We start from the raw sequence: 27,922 nt of genomic DNA on the forward strand, positions 1-27,922 counted from the left end.
AATAAACATTTTTAAATTTAATTTTTATTTTAGGTTAGAGTATAGTTGATTTACAGTGTTGTGTTTCAGGTGTAGAGCAAAGGGATTCTGTTATACATATACAAACATCCATTCTTTCTCAGCTTCTTTTCCCATGTAGGTCATTACAGGTTATTGAGTCAAGTTCCCTGTGCTGTACAGTAGGTCCTTATTATCTATTTCATATATGGTACTGTGTGTCTGTTAACCCAAAGCTCCTAATTTTATCCTTCTCCCTGCCTTTCCCCTATGCTAACCATAAACTTGTTTTCGAAGTCTGTGTAGTCTGTTGTGTTTTGTAAATAAGTTCATTTGTATGACTTTTTAGATTCCACGTATAAGTGATATTGTAAGATATTTGTCTTCTTCTGTGACTTGGCCTCACTTAGTATGGTATTCTCTAGTTGCATACTTGTTGCTGCAAATGGCATTATTTCTTTTTTGTGGCTGAGCAGTATTCCACTGTGTATATGTACCATATCTTCTTTATCCATTCATTTGTCCATGGACATTTGGTTGCTTCTATGTCTTGGCTATTGTAAATAGCACTGCAGTGAACAATGGGGTATGTGTATCTTTTCAAATTATGGTTTTCTCCAGATATGTGCCTAGCAGTGGGATTGCTGGATCACATGGTAGTTCTGTTTTTATTTTTTTGAGAAACCTCCATACTGTTCTCCATAGTGGTTGTACCAGTTTACATTTCCGCCATCAGTGAAGGAGGATTCCCCTTTCTCCATGCCCTTTCCAGCATTTATTGTATATAGACTTTTTGATGAGGGACATTCTGATTGGTGTGAGGTTGTATCTTATTGTAGTTTTGATTTGCATTCCTCTAATAATTAGTCATGTTGAGCATCTTTTCATGTGCTTTTTAACCATCTGTATGTCTTTTTTGGAGAAATGTCTATTTAAATCTTTTGCCCACTTTTTGATTGGGTTATTTGAACTGCATGACCTGTTTGTATATTTTGGAGATTAATCCCTTGTTGGTTACTTCATTTGTAAATGTTTTCTCCCATTCTGTTGGGTGGTCTTTTTGTTTTGTTTATGGTTTCCCTTGCTGTGCAAAAGCTTTGAAGTTTTATTAGGTCCCATTTGTTTATTTTTATTTTCATTACTCTAGGAGGTGGATCCAAAAAGATATTGCTGCAACTTATATCAGTGTTCTGCCTGTGTTTTCCTCTAAGTGTTTTATAATATCTGAGCTTACCCAGTGGCTCAGTGGTAAAGAATCACCGGTAATGCAGGAGACCTGGGTTTGATCCCTGGGTCGAGAAGATCCCCTGGAGGAGGGCATGGAAATCCACTCCAGTACTCTTGCCTGGAGAATCCCTTGGACAGAGGAGCCTGGCAGGTTACAGCCCATGGGGTTGCAAAGAGTTGGACACGACTGAGCATATATGCACGGGCTTACATTTAGGCCCTTTAATCCATTTGGGGTTTATTTTTGTATATTGTGTTAGAGAATGTTCTAATTTCATTCTTTTGCATGTAGCTGTCCAGTTTTCCCAGCACCACTTGAAGAGACTGTCTTTTCAACATTGTATATTCTTGCCTTCTTTGTCATAGATTAATTGACCATAGGTGCGTGGGTTTATTTCTGGCCTTTTGTTCTGTCCCATTGATCTATATTTCTGTTTTTGTGCCAGTACCATATTGTCTTGATTACTGTAGCTTTGTAGTATAGTCTGAAGTCAGGGACCCTGATTCCTCCAGCTTCATTCTTCTTTCTCAAGATTGCTTTGGCTGTTCAAGGTCTTTTGTGTCTCCATACAAATAGTGAAATTGTTTGTTCTAATTCTGTGAAAAATGCCATTGGTAATTTGATAGGGTTTGCACTGTATCTGTAGATTGCCTTGGGTTGTTGTTCAGTCGCTCAGTCATGTCTGTTTGTGACCCCATGGACTGCAGCACGCCAGGCTCCTCTGTCCTTCACCATCACCCAGAGCTTGCCCAAACTCATGTCCATCAAGTTGGTGATGCTATCCAACCATCTCATTCTCTGTCATCACCTTCTCCCTCTGCCTTCAATCTTCCCCAGCATCAGGGTGTTTTCTAATGAGTCGACTCTTCACATCAGGTGGCAAAGTACTGGAGCTTCAGCTTCAGCATCAGTTTTTCCAATGAATAGTCAGGATTGAGAAGGACTCAAGAATAGTAAAATCTGCATTTATGTGCATTAAATTGTTTTCAAATTCCTGTGGCAGAATTGCTTGTTGTCCATTTGATGGAGCTGTTAGAAAGTTGTGTGCATGCCCAAAAAGGAAGAACAATTTGAAACTTCTCTAGCTGCTTTTAAAAGTAAAGCTCAATGAGAAAACTTCAGGTTGATAACAATCACTCTCTGTTACTTTCCTAGGCATAGCTCAGCCGTCTCCCGAACTGCTGATTTTTCAGAAAGAATTAAAGAAAGCAGAACATGCTATTGCATTTGAGCATAAGGATTTTGAAACCCACAAGCAAGCTCTACAAAAACAGCTTCAAAGCGAGGTGAGTACTGCTCCTTGTGCAGCCAGGGGTCGGGCCAGTCTGCTGCATAGATATGTGAATGTGGCACACACCATACCAGCATAAATGGGGTTTACTTCAACATCAGAGCTCCCCCAAGGTGCTAAAGTATGTGCTTTCTCATCTGAGAGAACTCTCCAGTGATCATGTGACTTTATATTCATAATTGTCACAAAATCCAGAGGCAAGCAAACTCACTTAAATACACAATTTTTCAAGTCCTGGTGGTGCCCACAGTGGCAGTGTCTTGATTCTCACCGTGTGACTTGGAAATACTACTGCCATCTCTCTTGTGTCTGCCCTGGAGTAGCTGCTCTAACTTGCATGTGACAAGAGGTGGAAACTTGTTTTATCTTTCGTCATCTTGTAGGGACCCTGTGCGTTAAGGGTGTAACACTGCTCAGAATTGGCAAAAGGGCAAAAGAGAATAAGCCTAATGAGAGAATAGCTCCCTTTGAAGTGAGCTGTGATTTCTTTTATGTTCATTTCTTTTCTTCTCTAATTCTCTGCAGATTGAGCGCTCTGCCCAGCTGAAGGCCCAGGTATTAGAATATGATGCTTCTGTCAAGAGGTTAACTACACAGATTTCAATTTTAAAATTGCAACTAAAACAAACGCAGACAGGTTAGAGACATTTTTAACCTCTGTGTGTGTGTTTGTGTGTGTGTGTGTAAAACTTCTGACACTTGTGAAAATGTAATTGTTACTCATTGAATTCTTAGTAATTCTCATAGTAGGGGAAAGCTTCCCAGGTGGCTCAGTGGTAAAGAACCCTCCTGCAAGTGCAGAAGACGCGGGAAATATGTGTTTGATCCTTGGGTGGGGAAGATCCCCTGGAGAAGGGAATGGCAACCCAATCCAGTATCCTTGCCTGGAGAATCCCATGGACAGAGGGCCCTGGCGGCCTATAGTCCATGGGGCCACAGAGTTGGACACAGCTGAGCACACACAGCACCTCATAGGGAAAAGTCATAGAGAAATGTGCCATCTCAGAAGTCACGCTCCCTGTCCATTTCAGGGATACCAACCAGGTGGTCAGCCAACGTGATTTGTTTTCACAGGTGCCCCATGCTTGGGGGAACCTCATACCACAGATAGGTGTGATAGTGACACAGAAGCCCCCAAATTCATCCTGGACCTAGGCTTTCCTTTTTTATTTGCTGTCTGATGGCTCAGACAGCGAAGAATCCGCCTGCAGTGCAGGAGACCTGGGTTTGATCCCTGGGTTAGGAAGATCCCCTGGAGAAGGGAATGGCAACCCACTCCAGTGTTCCTGCCTGGCAGGCTACAGTCCATGGGGTTGCAAAGAGTCGGACATGACTGAGCAACTGACACTCACACATCCTGATAATAAGACCAATCGACTGTTGAGTGGTTTTATACATTCCCTGACAGAGGTTTATGTGAGTGGGAGAGGCAGTGTGGCCTGGCTGAAAGAGCACTGCTGCTGAAATCAGAAAACTGGTTTTGTACCCCAGTTTTGCAGTTAAGTTGTTTGGTTTTGGGTACATTTCTTTTAACTTCCTTGGGCCTCAAGTCCCCTCTTTGTAATGAGGATAATACCTTCTGTGCCGTGGAGGATGAAGGGGATATGTGGTTGGCTCCAGTGCAGTGCCTGGGGCACATAAAACACTTGGGGAAATGGCCACTGCTGTCATTTTATTACTGTGTCTTCCTGTGGATGCATGACATCTGCCCCTCCTTCATACCAAGTGCCGATTTTGACACTTTCTTGAGCTGCTTTCAAGCCCAGCAGAAGTTCATGAGACTTTGTGATTCTGAGCCATCCTCAGTTCCTATTTGCACTTCTTTGCCCTCGGGCCCTTGGCCCCTTCTCCCCACCCTACTTTTATTTCCGTCTCTTCACTCATCTCTACTCTTTCCTGTTGCTCATTTTCTCGCCACAACTCTGCATTTGCCAAACTTCCCACTGCTGAAACTATCCTGAGCTCAGATCATTAGAAATAGTTCAGTGAGGATGGAAGCTTCACGAGCACGGGCCTGCCAAGCATCTATCCCTGACATCATCAAGGTGGCCTTGCAGGAGAGGAGCGGTCACATGTGGTGGCTTTGCATTAGGCCAACCCAGCAACTTGGTGCTTTGCAATTGGGTGATTCAGCTATAGTCTCCTGTCCGTGACGTGGGAGCAGTGAGAGTTTTGGGCCCACGGTGGCGCCCTGACCACACGCTCTTCCCCTCTCTGAGATTCAGGCTGTATGCAGTAGATTTTGCTGCAGCCCTGAGAGTTTGGGGGTGGCATCCTGTAATGAGACACATTCATTATTTTGAAGTCAAGTGTGTGAATGTTCCTGCTGATTAAATAAAGATTATAAATGGGCTTAGATCAGATCAGGTCAGGTTTTTCAACGACATGAGTTCAAGTCTGATTAGGCTTTGTCCCCGAATACATTGTGAATGCCTTTTCAGTTCTCAGAGCTTTATGGATTTCAAGGTCGTGCATAATGGATTGTGAAATAATAGCATGCATTACAAAAGAAGGTATATGAAGCAATAGTTGGTACATATAAGCTCTCAAACGTTAATAGTGTTTTGACTGTGGTTTTACAGACTTTTTTTTTGTTTAAGTATAGTTGATTTACCCTATTGTGTTGATTTCTGCTGTGAAAGTGAAAGTGATAGTCACTCAGTTGTGTTCGACTCTTGTGCGACCCCAAGGACTGTAGCTCACCAGGCTCCTCCATCCATGGGATTCTCCAGGCAAGAGTACTAGAGTGGAGTGCCATTCCCTTCTCCAGGGGAGCTTCCCCACCCAGGGATCGAACCCAGGTCACCTGCATTGCAGGCAGATTCTTTTACCCTCTGAGCTACCAGGCATAACTTTGGTTTTACAAACAATTTTTTTTTATTGAAGTATAGTTGATTTACTCTATTGTGTTGATTCAGCTGTACAGCAAAATGATTCACTTGCGCGCGCACGCACACACACACACACACACACACACACACACACACATATAAATTGCTTTTGGTACTGTTTTCCATTACAGTTTATCACAGGATACTGAATATAGTTCTCTGTGCTCTACAGTAGAACTTTGATGTTTACCCCTTCCATACATAGTAGCTTATATCCGCTAACCCCAGCCTCCCACTCCATCCCTCCCCCAACATCCTCCCCCTTGGCAACCATAAGTCTGTTCTCAATGTCTAAGAGTCTGTTTCTGTTTCATAGATATGCTCATTTGTGTCATATGTTAGATTCCACATAGAAGTGATACCACATGGTATTTGTTTTTCTCTTTCTGACTCACTTCACCTAGTATGGTATTCTCTAGTTGCATCCATGTTGCTGCAAATGGCATTATTTTGTTCTTTTTTATGACTGGGTAATATTCCTGTGTGTGTGTGTGTGTGTGTGTGTGTGTGTACACACCACATCTTTATCCACTCATCTGTTGATGAAGGTTTAGGTTGTTTCCATGTCTCGGCTCTTGTGAATAGTGCTGCTGTCAACATATAGGTGCATATGTCTTTTTGGATTAGAGTTTTGTCTGTATATACGCCCAGGAGTGGAATCACTAGATCATATGGTAATTTATTTTTACTTTTCTGAGGAACCTCCATACTCTTTCCCATTTTTCAATTGAGTTGTTTCTTTGTTTTGCCATTGAGTGTATGTATTTTGGAAATTAAGCCCTCATTGGTAGCATTGTTAGCAATATTTTGTCCCATTGTGTAGGTTGTCTTTTTGTTTTGTTTATGGTTTCTTTTGCTGTGCAAAGGCTTGTACGTTTGATTAGGTCTCATTTGTTTATTTTTGTTTTTATTTCTGTTGCCTTGGGAGACTGACCTAAGAAAACATTGCTGTGATTTATGTCAGAGAATATTTTCCTATGATCTCTTCTAGGAGTTGTATAGTATCATGTTTTATGTTTAAGTCTTTAAGCTATTTGGAGTTTATTTTTGTGTATGATGAGAGGGTGTGTTCTGATTTTATTGATTTACATGCAGCTCTTCAGCTTTCCCAGCACCACTTGTTGAACAGACTGTGTTTTTCCCATTGTATATTATTGCCTCCTTTGTTGAAGATTAATTGACTGTAGATGTGTGGGTTTATTTATGGGCTCTCTATTCTATTCCATTAATGCATATGTCTGTTTTTGTGTCAGTACGATGATGTTTTGATTGCAGTAGCTTTGTAGTATTGTCTGAAGTCTGGAAGGGTTATGCATTCTGGCTTGTTTTTTTTTTTCCTCAGGATTACTTTGGCAATTCTGGGTCTTTTATGGTTCCATATAAATTTTAGGATTGATTATTCTAGTTCTTTGAAGAAATATAATGGGTTAATTGATAGAGATCACATTAAATCTATAGATTTCTTTGGGTAGTATTGCCATTTTAACAGTATTGTTCCAGTCCAAGAGCATGGGATATCTTTCCATTTCTTTGAATCCTCTTTAATTTCCTTTATTAATATTTGATGGGCTTCCCTAGTAACTCAGCTGGTAAAGATTCCACCTGTAATGCAGGAGACACCAGTTCAATTCCTGGGTCTGGAAGATCCACTGGAGAAGGGATAGGCTACCCACTCCTGTATCTTGGGCGTCTCTGGTGGCTCAGCTGGTAAAGAATCCTATTTTATAGTTCTCAATGTATAAATCTTTCACCCCGGTCAAGTTTATTTTTCTTTTTTTTGGAGGGGGAAGTAATTTTAAAACGTACTGTTTTTTTTTTTTACATTCCCTTTCTAATATTTCATTGTTAGTGTAAAGAAATGCAACTGATTTCTGAAGGTTGATCTTGTATCCTGCTACTTTGCTGAGTTCATTTATTAGAAATAGTAGTTTTTGTGTAGAGTCCTTAGGATTTTCTATATGTGTAGTTTCATGTCATCTGCATATAGTGGCAATTTTACCTCTTCCCTTCCAATTTGGATACCTATTATTTTTCTTGTCTAATTGTTGTGGCTAGAGCTTTCAGTACTGTATTGAATAGAAGAGGTTAGAGTGGGCATCCTTGTCTGGTTCTAAATTTTACTAGAAAGGCTTTTGGCTTTTCACCATTGAGTATTACGTTGGCTGTGGGTTTTTCATAAATCGTTATTATTGTGTTCAGACATGTTCCCTCTGTACCCACCTTAGTAAGAGTTTTGTCTTGACTGGATGTTGAGTTTTCTCAAATGGTTTTTCTGCATCTATTGAGATGATCGTGTGGTTTTTGTCTTTTGTTTATGTGGTGTTTCACATTGATTTGTATACGTTGAACCATTCTTGTGAGCTTGGGATGAATCTCATGTGGGTTGTGTATATGATCTTTTGTACGTATTGTTGGATTCAGTTTGCTAATAGTTTGCTGAGGAATTTTTCATCTATATTCATCAAAGATACTGATCTGTAATTTTCTTTTTTGGTGGTATCTTTGGTTTTGGTATCAGAGTGACAATGGTTTCATAGAAGATCTTTGTGAGTGTTCCTACCTCCTCACGTTTTTGTAAGAGTTTGAGAAGGATCTGTATAAGTTCTTCTTTGTATGTTTGGAAGAATTCACCTGTGAAGACATCTGGTCTTGTACTTTGTTTGTATGGATTTTTTTGTTTGTTTGTTTTAATTACAGATTCTCTTTCACTTCTAGTGATCAGTCTGTTCAAATTATTTCTTCTTGATTCAGTTTTGGTGAGCTCTATATTTCTACAGGGTTGTCCATTTCATCTAAGTTGTCAAATTTATTGGCATATAATTGTTCTTAGTATTCCCTTAGTTTTTTTTTTTTTTCCTGTGGTATTGGCTGTTGTATCTCTTTTTTAATTTCTTATTTTGTTTATTTGGGTTCTGTCTCTTTTCTTGGTGAGCCTGGCCAGAGGTTTATCAGTTTTATTTACTCTTTCAAAGACCCAGCTCTTGGTTTTATTGACTTTTTCCATTTTTTAATTGCTACTTTATTTTCTATCTTTATTCCTTCTTTCTGCTGACTTTAGGTTTTGTTTGTTCTTTTTCTGATTCTTTTAGGTGGTATGTTACGTTGTTTATTTGAGATTTTTCCTGTTTTTTTTTTTTGAGGAAGGCCTGTATTACTGTGAACTTCTAAGAACTGCTTTTGCTATGTCCCTTAGATTTTGTATGGTTCTGTTTTCACTGTCATTTGTTTTAAGGTATTTTTAAATTTCCACTTTGGTTTCCTCATTGATCCATTGGTTTTCCAGTAGCATATTGTTTAGTCTTTCCCCATTTCTTTTTCTGTGGTTAATTTCTAGTTTCATGCATTTATAGTCAGAAAAGATGTGTGATAATTTCTGTACCCTTAGATATGTGAGGCTTGTTTTGTGCTCCAGCATGTGGTCAGTTGTAGAGACTGTTCCATGCGCAGTTGAAAGGAATGTGTATTGGTTTTTTGTTCTTGGATATAATGCCATGAAAATACCAATTAGGTCGAACTGCTCTATTGTACCATTTAGGATCTCTGTGGTTTTATTATTATTTTGCATAGAAGATCTGTCCATTGATGGGAGTGGGGTGTTAAAGTCTCCTACCATTATCATATTCTTGTGAATTTATCTCTTTATATCTGTTTGTGTTTGTTTTATGTGTTTGGGTGCTTCTATGTTAGGCACATATATTTTAGGTTAACACATGTAAAATCTTCTTCTTGTATTGATCCTTTTATCATTATAAAGTGTCCTTCATTATCTTTTTTATGACCTTTGTGTTAAAGTCTATTTTGTCTGATTAAAGTATTGTGATCCCTGCTTTCTTTTCATTTCTCTTTGGTTAAAATATCTTTTTATATCTCCTTACTTTCAGTCTGTGTCCTTTGCCCTAAGCTAAGCTCTTGTTTTTTTTAATCCCGTCAATCACTGGGTCTTTTGATTGGTGCATTCAGTCCATTTACATTTAAAGTGATTATTGTTAGATATACATTTATTGCCATTTTAAGGCTTGTTTTCCCATTGATTTTATATTTGTCCATTTCTTTTTGTTTTCCTTTGTGTGGTTTGATGATTTTCTTTTGTATTATACTTATGTTCTCTTCTTTTTGGTTTTTGTGAATCTGTTGTATGTTTTTGATTTGTAGTTACCCTGTTTTTCAAGTATGTTAACTCCATCCTTTATCTACTTGCCTTAGACTGGTAGCCATATAGATAGGCTCTAAAATATTCTAGGAAGTGGGGGAAAAAAATCTATGTTTTCTTACTCTCTTTGTCTTGCTGTCTTTAGAATCCTCTCTTTAACTTTTGCCATATTTTTAACTAGAATATGCCTTGGTGTAGGTCTCTTTGAGTTTACCTTATGTGGAACCCTGTCTGCTTCCTGCACCGGATATCTGTTTACATCTTCAAGTTTGGGAAGTTTTCAGCCGTAATTTCTTCAAATACATTTTTGATCTTTTCTCTTTCTTCCTCTTCTGGAATCCCTATTATGTATAGATTGGCATGCTTTTTATTGTCCCATAGGTCTCTAGATCAATTGGTAAAGAATCCACCTGCAGTGCAGGAGACCCCAGTTCGATTCCTGGGTTGGGAAGATCCGCTGGAGAAGGGATAGGCTACCCACTCCAGTATTCTTGGGCTTCCCTTGTGGCTCAGCTGGTAAAGAATCTGCCCACAATGTGGGAGACTTGGGTTTGATCCCTGGGTTGGGAAGATCCACTGGAGAAGATAAAGGCTCCCCTCTCCAGTATTCTGGCCTGGAGAATTCCATGAACTATATAGTCCATGGGGTCACCAAGAGTTGGACACGACTGAGCGACTTTCACTTTCACTACTTTCAGGTCTTTTGTTTAGGTTTCTTTTTTTTTTTTCATTTGGCTTTCTGTCTGCTGTCCTGAATGGGTGATTTACATGATTCTGTCTTCTGGGTCACTTATTCATTCTTCGGCGTTACTGGTTTTGTTTTGTTTTGGCCATGCCACATGGCTTGCAGGATCTTAGTACCCTGACCAGGGATTGAACCCACACCCTCAGCAGTGAAAGTGTGGAGTCCTAACCACTGCACCACCAGGGAATTGCTTGTTTTTCTACATAATTCGTTGCCTTTAGTTCAGTTTTCGTCTCAGCAATGAGTTTTGTAATTCTCTTCCTCTTTATCGTTTCTAGTCCCTTTTTTACAGTGCTCTGCATTTTTACTGACACTTTTCCTTAATCCCTTTAATATTTTCATTATCTTTTTTGAAATCAGTGTCTGTTAAACTGAAGAGGTCTGTTTCATTGTTTGTTCTTTCAGGGGAATTATCTTGGTCTTTTAACTGGGAGTGGTTCCTTTGCTTCATTTTACTTAATTTTCTCTCTCAAACTTACAGAAGAGAAATATATCTGTTGTGGTCTTGGGGGACTATTTATATGCGGAAGCATCACTGTGTAGCTTCTGTGGGTTTAGTGTTTGTTTGGCATGAGGGCTGTTTTTGGTATGGATGCCTGTGACCTCTTTGCTCAGCGTGTGCTGGCCATGGTCATTATCCCCTTATAATCGGGATGTGCAGATGCAGTGGCTGGTGCCCAGTCCTGAGGTTCTCAGCATTGGTGGAGGATCTCACACGCTCCCAGAGCATGCGATGGGATCGTTGACGGCTTGAGACCACTCCTGGAGCCCAGAAGGGCGGCAGTGGTGGCCATTCAAGACTGCTTCTGTAGCCTGAGGTGTGGGGAGTAAGTCACAGCAGAGGCTCAGAACCGATCCTGAAGCCTGTGGCATGTACGTGGCAGTTGCTGCAGCTCGTGACCCCTCTTGAAGCTCCTGTAAGCCGTGTCATGCCACCTGAAAGTGTGAACAGCGGAAGAGGCTGCAGTGGTGCATCCCACCACTCCCCTCACACACTCCAACCATCAATAGCACCTGGCCTCTAAGGTGGCCCAAGCTTCTTCCATGTTCACCCTCAGGAGCGACTGCTCCAGACTCCAGCCCCTTCAGGCTGTTTCCACACAGCCCACCCTAGCCCTCTCCCTGGGTCTGATTTCTGAAGCGTGAGCTTCAGCACCCAGCTCCTGCCTGCATGGGAGGACACATGTCTCAGGCTGGGGAGTACAGGGCAGTGGTGCTGACCTTTTGTGCAGGTCTCTCCGTCCCAGCTGCTGCACTCCAGAGGCTGCGTTCTCCTCCAGAGGCTCTGGAGCTCACCTCCATCTTGGCTGATCTCATGGGGTGCAGGAACCTTGCCTCTTTTATAGCACCCTCCTGAGGATACAGATCCTGTCCCAACTTCTTCCTTGCCTTTTTCTCCCCCTTTTGTCCTGCCTGGTTCCATGGAGATTTTCTTGCCCTTTCAGAGGTCTGAGGTCTTCTGCCAGTGTTCAGTACATATTCTGTGCAAATCACTCTACATGTAGATGTATTGTTGATGTATTGTGGGCAGAGATGAGCTTCACATCTTACTACTCCACCATCTTGATCACACGCCACAGACTGTTTAATGTGCTAGTTGATTTTTCAACAAAAAAATTGCTGAAACATTTCAGTTTGGTTCTCCACCTCTTCCCTTCCTGTCTCACACTCTGTTTGTGACCTGCAGCACTAGAGAACGAAGTGTACCACAACCCGAGGCACTCTCTGCTGAATCGCTCCATCAGCGGGTTAATGAGCACCAGGGTGGGACCTCGTGATGGCGACATCAGTGGGGATTTCTTGAAAAATCCTCTGAGACAAGAGGAGGCAACAGCAGGCCCAGTTACACTGCAGATCCCCAGATACCCAAATACCAGCGCAGAGGGAAGTTCCCCTGATTCCGACCTCGAGTTTGTAGCCAGTACTAAGGTAAGGGTGAGAGAGCTGGAGCAGGAAGCAGAGTGCCTGGAAAAAGCTTTCCAGAACTACCATCAAAGGGTCAGTCAGTGCCCTGCCAAGAGCCGCTTGGCAGCCAGGAGCCCACCCTCGCTGTGTCTGCCGGGGACTCTCAAGAACATCACTGCAGCTGTTCCCGAGAGGTGTGTTTTTATGGACGCCAGAGTCACCTCTCAGCAGCCTCCGGTAAGCACGCGCGGAGGGGATGAGAGCGAGGTGTCCGAGGTGCCCAGCAGCATGGCCTCAGGGTCACACAAGAGCACAGCCTCCAGACGACTCTCCTCCACGCCACTCCCCAAAGCGAGAAGCCTCGATAGTGAAACGTACCTGGAAGGTGAGCTATGGACACAGGCCTGTGGATTCTCTGGTTGGGGGTCAGTTGCTCCTCATCCCCCCTCTCCTCTGGGTAACAGTGCAGCTGGAGGCTGATAAACTGGGAGTCATGGGAGCCTCTGAACGGTGGGCTCCTAGGGAACCCTGACTCCCCCACCCCAGGTTACAGGTGGTGTGCAGGCCGTAGGATGGAGGGTCAAGTGCCAGCATTTTGCTTGGCACGTGGAGGTTTTTAGAGTGACTGTGGCTTTTCTTTGGCTGCTGGTTAGTTTCATGTGTTCTCCTGTTATCACTGAAGTTTCATTTTCATACCTGAATTGTTAGTTTTGTGGATAATTTTCACATACCCCACTGCCTGCAAAGATGATCGAATGCATTTTCAAAGTGGTAGAAATCTCTAGAAGCTGCACTGCCATCTTCTCCATGCAGTCTGTAACGTGCTTTTCCTGGTTCCTCCTGCCCCGTAGGTCTGGGCCGGTCCACTGTCACCACCACCTGTCCTGACAGAAAGCCACAGCCTTCGCCTGCAGAGTCCAGGCACATTTCGGTGCACTCGCTCTCCAGCCTTCTGGAGCAGAAAGCCAGGTAAGTACCTCATTCTCTGCCTGGCCTCTGCTGAGGCTGGTTAGCTTCCTGTGGTCTTAGCCAGGACTGGCTCCATTTTTTTAGGTGATGTTAAAGACCACGTGGCAGGATAGAATTTGCAGTCAGATTATAAGATGCATGATCTCTGAGAATCATTTGAAGTATTGCCTGGAGGAAAAAAAGATTCTACTTGTTTGCTAAACTTGATGTATAGTATATGCGTGGAAGTCACTCAGTCATGTCTGACTCTTTGTGACCTCATGGATTATACAGTCCATGGAATTCTCCAGGCCAGAATACTGGAGAGGGTAGCCTTTCCCTTCTCCAGGGGATCTTCCCAACCCAGGGATCAAACCCAGGTCTCCCACATTGCAGGCAGATTCTTTACCAGCTGAGCCACAAGGGAAGCCCAAGAATGCTGGAGTGGGTAGCCTATCCCTTCTCCAGTGGATCTTCCTGACCCAGGAATCAAACCGGGGTCTCCTGCATTGCGGGCAGATTCTTTACCAACTGAGCTACCAGGGAAGACCAATAGTATATGTACTTGGGTATTAATAAGCATCTTCATACTTCTGTGAATAGACTTGGTTTATAAAGATAAAACAGACATAAAAAATTTGCAAATGCAAACCAATTCACTGTAAACATTAAATAGTTTTGTACATCATTAAAAAGTCACTTACAAATATTTAGGCATTTAAATGTAAACAAATAAGGTTCCACAGTGTCAATCACTGAAACAAATTCAAAAGTGGTAGTTAGTCCTAGGATACATGGGCTGAAGCAGTATGGGGTGGGTGTGTCGAGAAGCTTGGGGGCGGGGGTGGGCAGCAGGCTGAGATTCAAGTCAAGGGTAGGCCTTCTACCTGTGCCCAGTCCCCATGGTGGGAGATTCTGACTCCTCCTCTCTAGGCTCAGGCCTGGGCATCTGTGTGTTGATGCTCATCTACTGTACAAAGTTGAAAACTACCACAGGTGCTTGTCTGGTCCTAAAGTAGGTAATTTTTTCTCTTATCGGTCTTTCTGTATTAAAGCCAAGAAGAGAAGCAGGACACAATTGGGCTGAGTTAGGGCACTGTGATGCGTGGCATCTTCAGCTGGCTCATGCTAATGATGTAAAGAGCTTTTTGAAAAAATGTTCAAGTTCTTCAAATAAAAATTCCTCCTCGGAACAGCTTTGAGAGTGCCAGGATATTCTTTATTAACAATGGTAGTACCCAACTCATGGCATGAGGCAGTGTGGAAGAGTGACTGAGTTAATGCATATTAATGGTTTGGAATGATGTCTGGTGCATGGAGAGCACCCAGTGCAGAGTAGCTCCTAGTCACTACGTGTCCACGAAAAATTAATTTTCTGAAGTATTTTCTCAAATCACAAAAGGCTTTTCATCACCCTCTGCTCTTATGTCTTACATTATTAAAGCTTCACATTCTTGAATTTTATTCTTCCCATCCAGTCTTTATCAAAGACATACAGAACTTCAAGACAAAAGTGAATTTTCAAATCCGGACAAGCTAGTTTTTAAGGATAACAAGGGATTTGAACCATCTTTTGAATGTAAGTTTAAATATTAATACTTGCTTTTATATGTAGAACTTGTTTCAAAATGTAAAATGTTTTGGCAAAACATACCGATTGTTACAAGATGCAAAACAGTTACAAAGTAACACATTTTTATTTTCTGATAAAATCAGTGATACAGATATAGTGCCATGTTTTTGTATCATGAAGATTTTTAGGTTCTCAGTTCCCTTTTTAAAAAATTTCAGGGTAACTAAATTGCAAAGTTAGGGAGAGACTGAGGGCAGGAAGAGAAGTGTGAGACAAAGGATGAGATGGTTGGATGGACATGAGTTGAGCACGCTCCAGGAGATAGTGAAAGACAGGGAAGTCTGGTGTGCTGCAGTCCATGGGGTCACAAAGAGTCAGACATGACTTAGGGATTGAACAACAACAATTGCAAATCAGAGCTAAGCCTATCAGTTCAGTCGCTCAGTTGTGTGCAACTCTTTGTGACCCCATGGACTGCAGCATGCCAGGCTTCCCTGTCCATCACCAAGTTCTGGAGCTTGCTCAAACTTTGTCCATCAAGTCATTGATGCCATCCAACCATCTCATCCTCTGTTGTCCCCTTCTCCTCCTGCCTTCAATCTTTCCCAGCATCAGGGTCTTTTCAAATGAGTCAGTTCTTTGCATCAGGTGGCCAACGTATTGGAGCTTCAGCTTCAGCATCAGTTCATCCAGTGAATATTGGGATTGATTTCCTTTAGGATTGACTGGTTTGATCTCCGTGCAGTCCAAGGGACTCTCAAGAGTCTTCTCCAATACCACAGTTCAAAAGCATCAATTCTTCAGCACTCAGCTTTCTTTATAGTCCAACTCTCATATGTGTAAGTGACTACTGGAAAAACCATAGCTTTGACTAGACGGTCCTTTGTTGGCAAAGTAATGTCTCTGCTTTTTAATATGCAGTCTAGGTTGTTCATAACTTTTCTTCCAAAGAGGAAGCGTCTTTTAATTTCATGGCTACAGTCACCATCTACAGTGATTTTGCTGCTACTGCTGCTAAGTTGCTTCAGTCGTGTCCGACTCTGTGCGACCCCATAGATGGCAGCCCACCAGGCTCCTCCATCCATGGGGTTCTCCAGGCAAGAACACTGGAGTGGGTTGCCATTTCCTTCTCCAATACATGAAAGGAAAAGTGAAAGTGAAGTCGCTCAGTCGTTAAAGTCTGTCACTGTTTCCATAGTTTCCCCATGTATTTGCCATGAAGTGATGGGACCAGATGCCATGATCTTAGTTTTTTGAATGTTGAGTTTTAGCCAGCTTTTTTACTCTCCTCTTTCACTTTCATCAAGCGGCTCTTTAGTTCCTCTTTGCTTTCTGCCATAAGGGTGGTGTCATCTGCATATCTGAGGTTATTGATATTTCTTCCAGGAATCTTGATTCCAGCTTGTGTTTCATCCAACATGGCATTTTGCATGATGTACTCTGCATATAAGTTAAATAAGCAGGGTGATAATATACAGCTTTGATATACTCCTTTCCCAATTTGGAACTGGTCCATTGTTCCATGTCCAGTTCTAATTGTTGCTTCTTGACCTGCATACAGATTTCTCAGGATGCAGGTAAAGTGGTCTGGTATTCCCATCTCTTTCAGAATTTTCCACAGTTTGTTGTGATCCACACAGTCAAAGGCTTTGGCATAGTCAATAAAGCAGAAGTATATGTTTTTCTGGAATTCCCTTGCTTTTTCACTGATCCAGTGGATGTTGGCAATTTGATCTCTGGTTCCTCTGCCTTTTCTAAATCCAGCTTAAACATCTGGAAGCTCAGAGTTCACATTCTGTTGAAACCTGGCTTGGAGAATTTTGAGCATTACTTTGCTAGCGTGTGAAATGAGTGCAATTGTGCAGTAGTTTGAGCATTCATTGGCATTGCCTTTCTTTGGCATTGCCTTTCTTTGGTATTGCAGTGAAAACTGACCTTTTCCAGTCTTGTGGCCACTGCTGAGTTTTTCAAATTTGCTTGCATATTGAGTGCAGCACTTTCACAGCATTATCTTTTAGGATTTGAAATAGCTCAAGTGGAATACCATCATCTCCACTAGCTTTGTTCAAAGTGATGTTTCCTAAGGCCCACTTGACTTTGCATTCCAGGATGTCTGACTCTAGGTGAGTGATCATACCATTGTGGTTATCTGGGTCATGAAGATCTTTTTTATATAGTTCTTCTGTGTATTCTTGCCACCTTTTCTTAATATCTTCTGCTGCTGTTAGGTCCATAGCATTTCTGTCCTTTATTGTTCCCATCTTTGCATTAAATTTTCCCGTGGTATCTCTAATTTTCTTGAAGAGATCTCTAGTCTTTCCCATTCTATTGTTTTCTTCTATTTCTTTGCATTGATCACTGAGGAAGGCTTTCTTCTCTCTCCTTGCTCTTCTTTGGAACTCTGCATTCAAATGGATATATCTTTACTTTTCTCCTTTGCCTTTAGCTTCTCTTCTTTTCTCAGCTATTTGTAAGGCTTCCTCAGACAACCATTTTGCATTTCTTTTTCTTGGGGATAGTCTTGATCATGGCCTCCTGTACAATATCACGAACCTCCATCCATAGTTCTTCAGGCACTCTGTCTATCAGATATAAGCCCTTGAATCTATTTGTCATTTCCACTGTATAATTGTAAGGGATTTGATTTAGGTCATACCTGAATGGTCTAGTGGTTTTCCCTACTTTCTTCAATTTAAGTCTGAATTTGGCAATAAGGAGTTCGTGATCTGAGCCACAGTCAGCTCCCAGTCTTGTTTTTGCTGACTGTATAGAGCTTCTCCATCTTTGGCAGCAAAGAATATAATCAGTCTGATTTCAGTATTGACCATCTGGTGATGTCCATGTATAGAGTCTTCTCTTGTGTTGTTGGAAAGAGGGTGTTTGCTATGACCAGTGCGTTCTCTTGGCAAATCTCTATTAGCCTTTGCCCTGCTTCATTTTATACTCCAAGGCCAAATTTACCTGTTATTCCAGGTATCTCTTAACTTCCTACTTTTGCATTCCAGTCCCCTATAATGAAAAGGACATCTTTTTTGGGTATTCTAGAAGGTCTTGTATGTCTTCATAGAACCGTTTGACTTCAGCTTCTTCAGCATTACTGGTCGGGGCATAGACTTGGATTACCTTGATATTGGATGGTTTGCCTTGGAAACGAACAGAGATCATTCTGTCGTTTTTGAGATTGCACCCAAGTACAGCATTTCAGACTCGTGTCGACTGTGATGGCTACTCCATTTCTTCCAAGGGATTCTTGCCCACAGTAGTAAATATAATGGTCATCTGAGTTAAATTTGCCCATTCCAGTCCATTTTAGTTCACTGATTCCTAAAATGTCAGTGTTCACCCTTGCCATCTCCTGTTTGATCACTTCTAATTTACCTTGATTCATGGACCTAACATTCCAGGTTCCTATGCAATATTGTTCTTTACAACATCAGACTTTACTTCCATCACCAGTCATGTGCACAATTGGGTGGTGTTTTTGCTTTGACCCTGTCACTTTCTAGAGTTATTTCTCCATTCTTCTCCAGTAGCATATTGGGCTCCATGACCTACTGACCTGGGCAGTTCATCTTTCAGTGTCATATCTTTTTGCCTTTTCATACTGTTCATGGGGTAAATGAAGCCTATAAATAAATCCTTATTTTGTGAAGGTTAGGATTGCCTCAGATTTAAAATAAGTGACTTCTTAAAATTTGCCCCCCCCCCCCCCACTTTATGGAACGTGAACATGTTTAGGTGACTTTACTTTGAATTATAATGATTCCATCAATTGCCTCAGATTTAGAAAAACCTTCCTTAGTTACAGAATGGAGATTAAAGAGTATTAGCTTCAGAGACTAGAAATTGTTGTCCTGGCTTTGGTCCTGCCTTAGATTGTTCTACCTCGGAGCCTACTACTTCACTAAACAATAGGAATGTAGTGTCAACCAGCTCTGAAGTTCTTTCTGACTTACCAAGTGTTGTTTTTTTTTTTTTTTTTTTTTTTTTTTTGGCTGTAGAAGCTTTATTCATAATAGCCAGAAACTTAAAACAACCTAGGTATCCATCAGTTGTTGTTGTTGAGTCACTAAGTCATGTGCAAGTCTTTGTGACCACATGAACAACCTGGCTGATCCAGGCTTCTTGCTGTACTCCCTTGGTTGTGGCACACCACACTCTAGCCCCTCAGGCTGTCTCCCAGGTTCTGACCTCTGAAGGCTGAGCCTCAGCTCACAGGGTGTGGAAACCTTTCCTTTTTCACAGCTCCCTCCCATGGGTGCAGGTCCCCTCCCAATTCCTTCCTTTTTTTTTTTTTTTCTTTCATCCTACCCAGTTACTTAGAGTTTTTCTTGCCCTTCTGTTAAGTCTGAGGTGGTCTGCCAGTGTTTAGTTGATGTTTTCTTAGTAGTGAGAATCATTCCACATGCAGATGTGTTTGTGGGAGAAGGTGAGCTTCATGACCTACTCTTACACCATCTTGATCCCATCCCCCAGAAAGTCTTTATATTTGTGTGTTAACCTATTGTTTTGCCTTGAGAGCTTCATCCTCAAGTCTGAATGTCTAGTACTTTGAATAGGGAAATGAAAGGGCTTAGTATATTTTATGAAATCTTTGAACCAACTTCAGTAACTTTGTTAAATCACTGCTATTGAAATAGAATTCAGATGTTTTTCACCAAGCCAGATGAATTCTGCTGTCACTAGACTGATTTCCCTACTGAGTAACAAGTCAAATTTGTAAATGAATCTCCTAAGAACACATGGAGAAGCAGATACATTGGCGAGTGGCTCCAGTGAGCCCCTGGAACCCTGTAAGGAAAGGGCTGGCCCAGATGCTTTGTCTGAAACTTCAGTGCTCAGCAAGTGGTTATCCCCACTCTCTCTTCTCTTGCTGCTGCTGAGGGCTAGGGGAGACTCACTTGCACTTGTTATAGATGGATGGAGTGTGCCAAGGCAGTTCGAGAGAGAGGGCCTCCATCATGCCGGCAACATGCCTCACGTGGATGGCGCTGCAGCCCCTGTGCCCACCAGGCCCATCTCCTTTCAGTACCCAGGTGAGTTTTCCTCTGTTCTAACTAACAAGGTATGTCGATAATAACATTTAATATTGTTTTCTTTCTATCTGTTTGCTTCCTTCATACCTTAAAAAATTAGGATGGTTAACCTGTTACATTTCAGTCTTCAAAACAGTGATGACATTGAAGGAAAAGTGGTCATTATACTCCTCCGTCCTGTCCGGCCCACTTTCTCTCCCCATCTCTTCTGCAGGCTCCCCCTTCCCTCACCAGTGTGTGGAAGTGGTTCTGGCCTTGGCCAGTGGACAGGTCCTTTTCTCTCCTTGGACCAAAGCGTTGAAGCCTCGTACACATCCTTTCTCACGTAAAACCACCTACTAGTAAAACCATCCTCCCCCAAAGCTGTGCAAAGCCTCTTGTAGGCAGTGTGAAGTCACCGTACTCGGGAACAGGAGGAATTGCTGACAGAAGAAAGATTGTGAGAGGGTTGATTTTGCTGAGTCCAGTGTAAATCACTGGAAAACATCCATTCAGGATGGCTTGATCAAGAGCTTTTTCTGTGCCAGGCACTTCCCGGGGGCTGGGCATCCTGCAGTCAGCCCCTGCTTTGTGGAGCATCTCAGAGTTGAGGGGGGGGGGTTGTGGAGGAGGGGGTGGTCAGCAAGCCATCACCAAGGAGCCCCAGTCTACTCAGTAGGGATGGTGGCAGCCATCTGGAGGAGATGGTAATAGAAATAACAGAGTAAGAGAAACCAACTGAGGAGATGGGTGTTCTGCCTCTGAGAGGTACTAGATAGTATAATAAGGTCTTCTAAAATGAGTATTCAAAAGTGTGGCTGCACCATTCAGGAGTGACCCTCCTCCCCCAGGAACAAGCAGAAGATTGCCTTTCTGCCCATGGAAGTGAATACTGGCTACCTCTGGTAGTCAGGATCAAGGGCCAGACAAGCCTGTGTTGTCTCCTGTGGGTGATGTGGAACCAGGGCCCAGCACAGAGATTCAGAGTCCTCTGGTGAACTAGAGAATTTGTCTGTTTCTCCACACTGTTGGGGGCGGGGGGTGGGGGCGGTTCAGAGATGAGGTTTTTCAGCCAGGGCTGGAGGAGAAAAGTCCGCGTAAGCATCAGTGGGATTGGAAGATAATTCAACCACGAGGCACAGGGACTTGTGCTGTGGGCTCTCAGGAGTCAGCAAATGAAGCCTGGGCCACGCCCAGAAGGAACAGAAAGTAGACACATACCATTGTGGACAAGGTGGGCACTGGAGAGGGGGCACTGGGGGCGCTAGGCTGGGGGCTCACCTGGTAGGAGGGGGGTTTCCGGGGAGAGATGGGGAGGGAGCACGCCCAGCTGGGGAGACTGTGGGAGCAAAGGCGAGGACGAGAAGAGCAGCTGGAGTCAGGTGACAATGAACGTGCTGGGAGGGGGTTTGTGGAGGTTGGGTGTGCAAGTGATGGTGATGGTGGAGGAAGTCAGTCCAATAGGAAAAGACCGCTTGTCGGGGCCTCAGCTGCCATGGTCTGGACTCTACCGGAGCAGAGACAGCACTCAGTGCGTCCCTCCCTTCTCTTTGGGAGGTGACTGGTGCTAAGGAAGCATACTGGCTTGAAGGCTGAGAGACTGGTGTCAGGGAGTGCAGAGACTGTGGTGTTGGCACTCTGGGTGAAGGGTGGTCAGGACCCTTACTACAGCAGCAGGACGAGGAGAGGTGGGAGCCCGAAGCCCTGGAGGTTGGTGGTTAGAGCATAGAGTGAGCTCAGCAAAGGAAGCCAGTGTTGTGGGATTGCCACGTGCAGATGGCAGGGAACCACGCTGTAGAAGCATCGGTGTGAGGCCAGAAAGGGACAGGAGAAAACATGGGGGATGATGGGGACAGAGGCAACCCCAAACCCCAGGGAGGGATCCGCCTAGAGGGGATGGAGTGACGGCCAGGTGGCCTGAGCGGGGAGGGGAGGGTGGTTGGTGGTTTTGTCTTGCTCTGGGCAGGAGACTCTTGTACCCCTGTGGAAGTAGGGTGGGGGTAGTGACCAGAATGCTGTGGGAGTAAATGGGGACTAATGATTGGGTCAGAATGCTAAGGATCTGGAGGGCTCAGAACCAGATGCAGAGGCAGAAATACAGGGCTCCCTCGGCGAGGAAGGAGGGGATGGGGACACAGTTGAGAGGTGGGCAGGGCGCGCTGCCAGGTTTGGGGCTGAGGGCTTGGAATCAGCTGACAATCGCACCATCTCCCTGGGGCTTGGCAAGACCCCTGCGTACCCATCCCGCGTTTGTCTGAAAAATCTGCTGCCGGAAGCTATTCGTCATTTTCTGTCCCATTAGGTGTCAACCAGAAATCGCTTGGAGAACAGAAGGAAGAAGAAAAACTCCAAGAGCAGCAGGCCAGGGAACGAAAGCAGGGAGACGAGCAGAGGCAGAGCAAGTGGCAGGAAACTCTGCAGAGGGAGCAACGAGAACTCGAAAAGCTGGATCAGGAGAAGGTAGTGATGCTGGTGGGAGAGGGAGCCCCCTGGGTCTCCAAGTCCTAGGAGGAGCAGGGACGCGAACCAGCCCTGGGCGGCCTGAGGAGAGCTGTGGAGCACACAGGCCTTCTGGCTCAGGGTAGCAGGGCCAGCCCAGTCCTGTGCATCCTCATCTGGGCCTCGCAACAGGCTCATGAATGAGGAGGACCTTGTTTTGCGGTTGATTTTCTCATCGTAAATGAGGTTGAAAAAAGAGCCTCTTGCTTCAGGGCTCCCCTGTCCTCTTTTCTTTGATGTGCTCCTGGCCCTTAGGCTGGTCCCAGACAGATTACTCAGGCCACTTCACTTGTGCCCCTTTGATGGTAGCAGTGACTTCAATTAAAATACAATTTTCTGGCATGCAGGTTGTAGGTAAAGGATCGGGATTACATTACTGTGTGTTTCTCAACCCTTAGAAGTTCTAAAAGATGTATAGTTCCTATTCTGGTACCCATCTGTTTCAGAGGCTAATTGAACAATCATTGAAGTTGGAAATTGAAAAAGAATACGAATCAAGTGTTCATGAAATGAAAGACAAATCTAAATCTGTTAGTGGTGAAAATCCTTTAGAGAAATACATGAAAATCATGCAACAGAATCCAGACGAGGACACCACGGATAAGGTGCTGATCCTGTGGATGGGCGTCTGTGGGTGGGGAGTGCTGAGGGCTTCTGTGGTTTACTTGAAAACCTTGTGGTAAAGATCTGCCGTCTCTACTGGAGACAAAGGGAAAAGCATAGAAAATCTGAAGGTTACATAGAGCTCCAGCCTTCTCAATATCTGACACTCCTGACAAATCATGGGTTTTGTTTAAGTAAAAGATTGAGAAAGTTTTGATTTGTCAAAGTTTGTAAAAGTTGGGATATCTTATTATTTTCAGAACAAGAAATAAAATGAAAGCTCTATGATTGAATAATGAATGAGTTAGTCCTGAGACAGTAACATTTTGTCTAAGTCTAATGTACTATGTTGAGAATACCTTCCAGGTAGCTTATTCTGATTTGCTTGCTGAATGTCATGTTTAAAAGTCACTGCTTTTATAGACTCAGTTACTTATATATTTCAAAAACAGTTCTTAGAGAAATCATAAAGTTTTAAATAAAATGAATATACATCTAATTGCAAAATTCCTCTCCCCACCTCCTCGTTGTGTCAGAGTTCCAAAAAGGTGGTCCGAGAGAGCTCACAGTTGGACACGCTGCCGTCTAGTGACACCAAAGACAAAAGGTATGGTGTCCCCATTTATCATATTGCTGGTTCATTCTCAGCCAGGGAAGTGTTCAGATATTTGAGTCTGCCTGTAACTGAATCAGTCAAAATGACTGACTTCAAAAAAAAAAAAAAATCTATTGCATTTTATTAACCTGTCAAATTACTGATAAAAATCATGAGCAAGGGCAGAAACCCCACAGGAAAGGAATGAGAACATGATAGAGATCACAGAATAAACTTGACAAGAATATAACAGATTAAAAAAATTTTTGTCTTTCCCTAATTTAGTTTTGCAGCCTTTTCTCACGAGGAACCAGATGACATTTGGTAACCATGTTGGCTGCCCAGCTTCTTACTCCAATATCATAACTAACGGCCTGTGAGTTCTCTGTAATGAGACAGACTGCTTAATAAAAATCATGTGCAATCCAGTGTGATTTTTTTTCCTAGGTTCTATTTGCTACTATAGTGTATAAATGAAAAATAATCTAGTCAAGTGACACCTCCTCAGGGTTTCTCATTCTTGGGCCTTTCATTACACTGAAATGAGCTATTTTTTTCTCCATTTTTGTCTTAGGTTATGTCTTCTTGAGAACTTATCTTATTGGTCAAGTTCTAGGCCTCCCTTTTCGAACTTTCAGTTGTGTCCCTTCCTCTTAAGTGTTGGGCTCCCTCCTGTCAAATAGGAGGCCATCTTCCCTGGCATTCTCCTTATTGTTTGTCCCTGAAAATACAAACACATGTTTTTCTATTCTAGAGTTTCAGTGCTAACCAGTGGTCACCCAGAGCATAACACAGGCAGGGTCTGTCTACTCTGTCTTTCCAGTGAAACCCTAGAGGATCTTTCCCCTTTACATACTCAGATTGGGCTAGTTGTCTTTGCTGGTGATGCTTATTTGGCCATTAAGTTCCATACTAAAACGGGGAGGAGATTTGGGGGTGTTTATTATTCCTTAGGCTTCTAATGATCAAACTACTGCACAATTGCACTCATTTCACATGCTAGCAAGGTCATTCTCAAAATCCTCCAAGCTAGGCTTCAACAGTACGTGAACCAAGAACTTCCAGATGTGCAAGCTGGATTTAGAAAAGGCAGAAGAATCAGAGATCAAATTGCCCCAGCATCCATTGGATCATAGAAAAAGCAAGAGAATTCCAGAAAAACATTCTGAAAAAAAAAAAAAAAGCAAGAGAATTCCAGAAATACTTCTGCTTCATCTGCTTCTACTTCAGCCTTTGACTGCGTGGATCACAGCAAACTGTGGAAAATTCTTAAGGAGATGGGAATACCAGAATACCTTACATGCCTCCTGAAGACTCTGTATGCAGGTCAAGAAGCAACAGTTAGAACCAGACATGGAACAACAGACTGCTTCAGAATCAGGGAATGGAGCACGTCAAGGCTGTATATTGGCACCCAGCTTATTTAACTTATATGCAGAGTACATGATGTGAAATGCCAGGGTGGATGAATCACAAGATGGAATCAAGATTGTAAGGAGAAACATCAGTAACCTCTGATGTGCAGATGATACGACTCTTATGGCTTAGAAAGCAAAGAGGAACTAAAGAGACTCATAATGAAGGTAAAAGAGGAGAGTGAAAAGCTGGCTGAAAACTCAGCATTCAGAAGACTAAGATCATGGCATCCAATCCCATCACTTCATGGCAAATAGATGGGGAGATAATGGAAACAGTGACAGACTTTATTTTCTTGGGCTCCATAATCACTGCAAATGGTGACTGCAGCCATGAAATTAAAAGACACTTGTTCCTTGGAAGAAAAGCTATGACTAACCTAGACAGCATATTAAAAAGCAGAGATATTACTTTGCCAACAAAGGTCCATCTAGTCAAAGCTATGGTTTTTCCAGTAGTCATGTATGGATGTGAGAGTTGGAGTTGTTGGATTGAGTTACTGGAGTTTTTTATATATTTTGAATATTATCCCCTTATCAGAAACATGGTTTGTAAATATTTCTTCCATTATATAGATTACCATTTCATTTTGTTGATTATTTTCTTTGCTGTGCAAAAGGTGTTTGATTTCTCACTTGTTTTTCTTTTTGGTGTGAAATCAGAGTCCTCATCAAAACCAGTGTTTACCCTGTATGTTTTCTTCTAGGAATTTTATGGTTTCAGGTCTTATGTCTTCAAGTCTTTAATCCATTTTGAGTTGATTTTCGTGTGTGATGTGAGATAGGGGTCAGGTTTCATTCTTTTGCATATGCCTATACAATTTTCCCAACACCAGTTATTGATGAGACTGTTCTTTCCCTCTTACATAGTCTTGGCTCCTTTGTTGGAAATCAGTTGACCATATATACATAGGTTTATTTCTGGGCTCCATATTCTGTTCTGTTGATCTATGTGTGTGTTTTTATGCCAGTACCGTCCTGTTTTGATTACTGTACTTTGTAATATAGGTGCTTTTATATTGGTTGCATAAATATTTACAAATGTTACATGTTTTGCTGAACTGACCTCTATATCATTACATTATGACCTCCTTTGTGTATTGTTACAGTCTCTGGCTTAAAGTTTACTTTGTATGATAAAAGTATAGCACCTCTGCTTTCTTTTGGCTTCTATTTGCATAGAATTTTTCCCTCTGTTCGCTTTAAAAAAATTTTTTTTCAATATTACTATGTATTTATTTGTCTCATTTATGGATGTTCTTTTATTGTGGTAGCAGCGAGTGGGGGATAAAGGGAAACTTTCTTCATGTGTGCACAAAGTGTGATACTGACCGAGGGTGATGGTGACAATTGCTCAACGTCCTTGGGGCTGGCTGAGGCTGACCTACGGTGCAACTTGGAAGTGAACTCCAGTCCCCGGAATCAGCCAAGCATGGGTCAGGAGGTGTGTTGGGGAGGGAGGAGTCTGTCCCCTACCCGGCAGTCATACCCCATCCAGGGACATTCAGAAATAATCTTGCCAGCTTCTCAGTCAGCCCCCAAGTGAAGAAATGTGCACCAGGAAGATCGGGACCAGCAACAAGTATCTGCCCGGCCATCCAGATGCATCCTGCTTATGAGTTGCCAGCTGTCTTCTCCCTTCATTTTCAATCTGGTTTGTCCTTAAAGCTAAAATGAGTCTCTTGTGGGCAACATTATTTATGGGTCTTTTTTTGTTGTTTTTTTTTTTAATCCATTTGTCTATTTTTTTAATTGAAGTAAAGTTATTGTACAATGTTATGTTAGTTTCAAGTGTACATAAAAGTGATTCAATTCATTCTGTTTTTCAGAGTCCGTTTAAAGTAATTTTTGATAGGTATGTTAACTTTTGACATTTTGTTAATTTTTTTGTTCTTTTGTATTCATTTTTTTTTCTTGTGTTCTTTGTGATTTGATGGTTTTCTGTTGTGTTATGCGTAGATTTATCTTTTGTGTATCTTCTATAGCTTTTCACTTTGCTGTTACCCTGGGGATTACATAAAACATATTTATAACAGTTTAACCTGATAACAACTTAATTTTGAACATATACAAAGGCTGTACATTTATAGACTACTTCTTCCCATTTTGTATTTGATGTCACAATTTATATCTTTTTACATCATGTATCCACTGACAAATTATAGTTATTTTCAATCCTTTTGTCTTTTAATTCTTATGCTAGAGTTTCAAGGGATTTAGCTACCACCATTACAACATTAGAGTATTTTGACTTTATATTTACCAGTGAGTTTTGTACTTTGATAGGTTTTCTGTCACTAATTAGCATCTTTTCATTTTAGCTTGAAGAACTTTTTTTAACATTTCTTGTAAGACTGCTGGTGCTGATGAACTCCCTTTAGCTTTTGCTTGTTGGGAAATCTCTCTCAACTTTAGTTGTGAGGCACAGCTTAACTGGGCATAGTATCCTTGCTTGGAAGTTTTTCTCTTTGAACAGTTTGAATACATCATTTCAATATCCTCTGGCTTGCACAGTTTCTGCTGATAGTCTTCCAGGTATTCCCTTATATGTAACAACTTGTTTTTCTCTTGGTGTTTTTCAGATTCTTTCCTAGTCTGTAGCTTTTGATGATTCAAAATTAATGTATCTCGGGGACTTCTCTGGAAGTCCAGAGGTTAAGACTTCATGCTTCCACTGCAGGTTCAGTCCCTGGTCAGCCAAACAAACAAACAAAATATTATGTTTCAGTGTGTATACCTCTTTGGATTCTTTTTTTTTTTTTTTTGGAGCGCTATGGACTTTGTGGATCTGAATATTTCTTTCCCCATATTAGGGAAGTTTTCAGCCATTATTTGTTTCAATAAATTTTCTGCCCCTTTCTTGTCTCCTTCATTGACCTCTATAATGTATATAGTTGGTTTACCTGATGGTGTCCTGTAAGTCCCTTAAAGTATCTTAATTCTTTTTTTTTTCCTACTTGCTCCTCTAACTGGATAAATTCCAGTGACTGTCTTCAAATTTGCTTACCCATTTGTTTAGTCTGCTGTTGAACCCATCTGTTGAATTTTTCAGTTATTCTTCAACTAT

General features: G+C 42.2%; 1 protein-coding gene across 12 annotated transcripts in view; it reads left to right on the forward strand.

Moving 5' to 3' along the window:
* Nucleotides 1-23,868, forward strand: part of OFD1 (OFD1 centriole and centriolar satellite protein) — a 59,456-nt gene extending 35,588 nt beyond the window's left edge. For all 12 annotated transcript variants that reach the window (XM_055565724.1, XM_055565727.1, XM_055565730.1 and 9 more), the window contains 10 exons: nt 2,381-2,511; nt 3,042-3,153; nt 11,990-12,592; nt 13,059-13,176; nt 14,634-14,734; nt 19,645-19,764; nt 22,046-22,203; nt 22,689-22,847; nt 23,382-23,452; nt 23,726-23,868. In XM_055565724.1, coding sequence (XP_055421699.1) covers nt 2,381-2,511; nt 3,042-3,153; nt 11,990-12,592; nt 13,059-13,176; nt 14,634-14,734; nt 19,645-19,764; nt 22,046-22,203; nt 22,689-22,847; nt 23,382-23,452; nt 23,726-23,768 — 1,616 coding nt within the window. In that variant the 3' untranslated portion in view covers nt 23,769-23,868. The remainder of the gene's footprint in view (nt 1-2,380; nt 2,512-3,041; nt 3,154-11,989; nt 12,593-13,058; nt 13,177-14,633; nt 14,735-19,644; nt 19,765-22,045; nt 22,204-22,688; nt 22,848-23,381; nt 23,453-23,725) is intronic.
* The last annotated feature ends 4,054 nt before the right edge of the window (nt 23,869-27,922 follow it).

Source organism: Bubalus kerabau, chromosome X, assembly GCF_029407905.1.
Source record: "Bubalus kerabau isolate K-KA32 ecotype Philippines breed swamp buffalo chromosome X, PCC_UOA_SB_1v2, whole genome shotgun sequence".
NCBI lineage: Eukaryota > Metazoa > Chordata > Mammalia > Artiodactyla > Bovidae > Bubalus > Bubalus kerabau.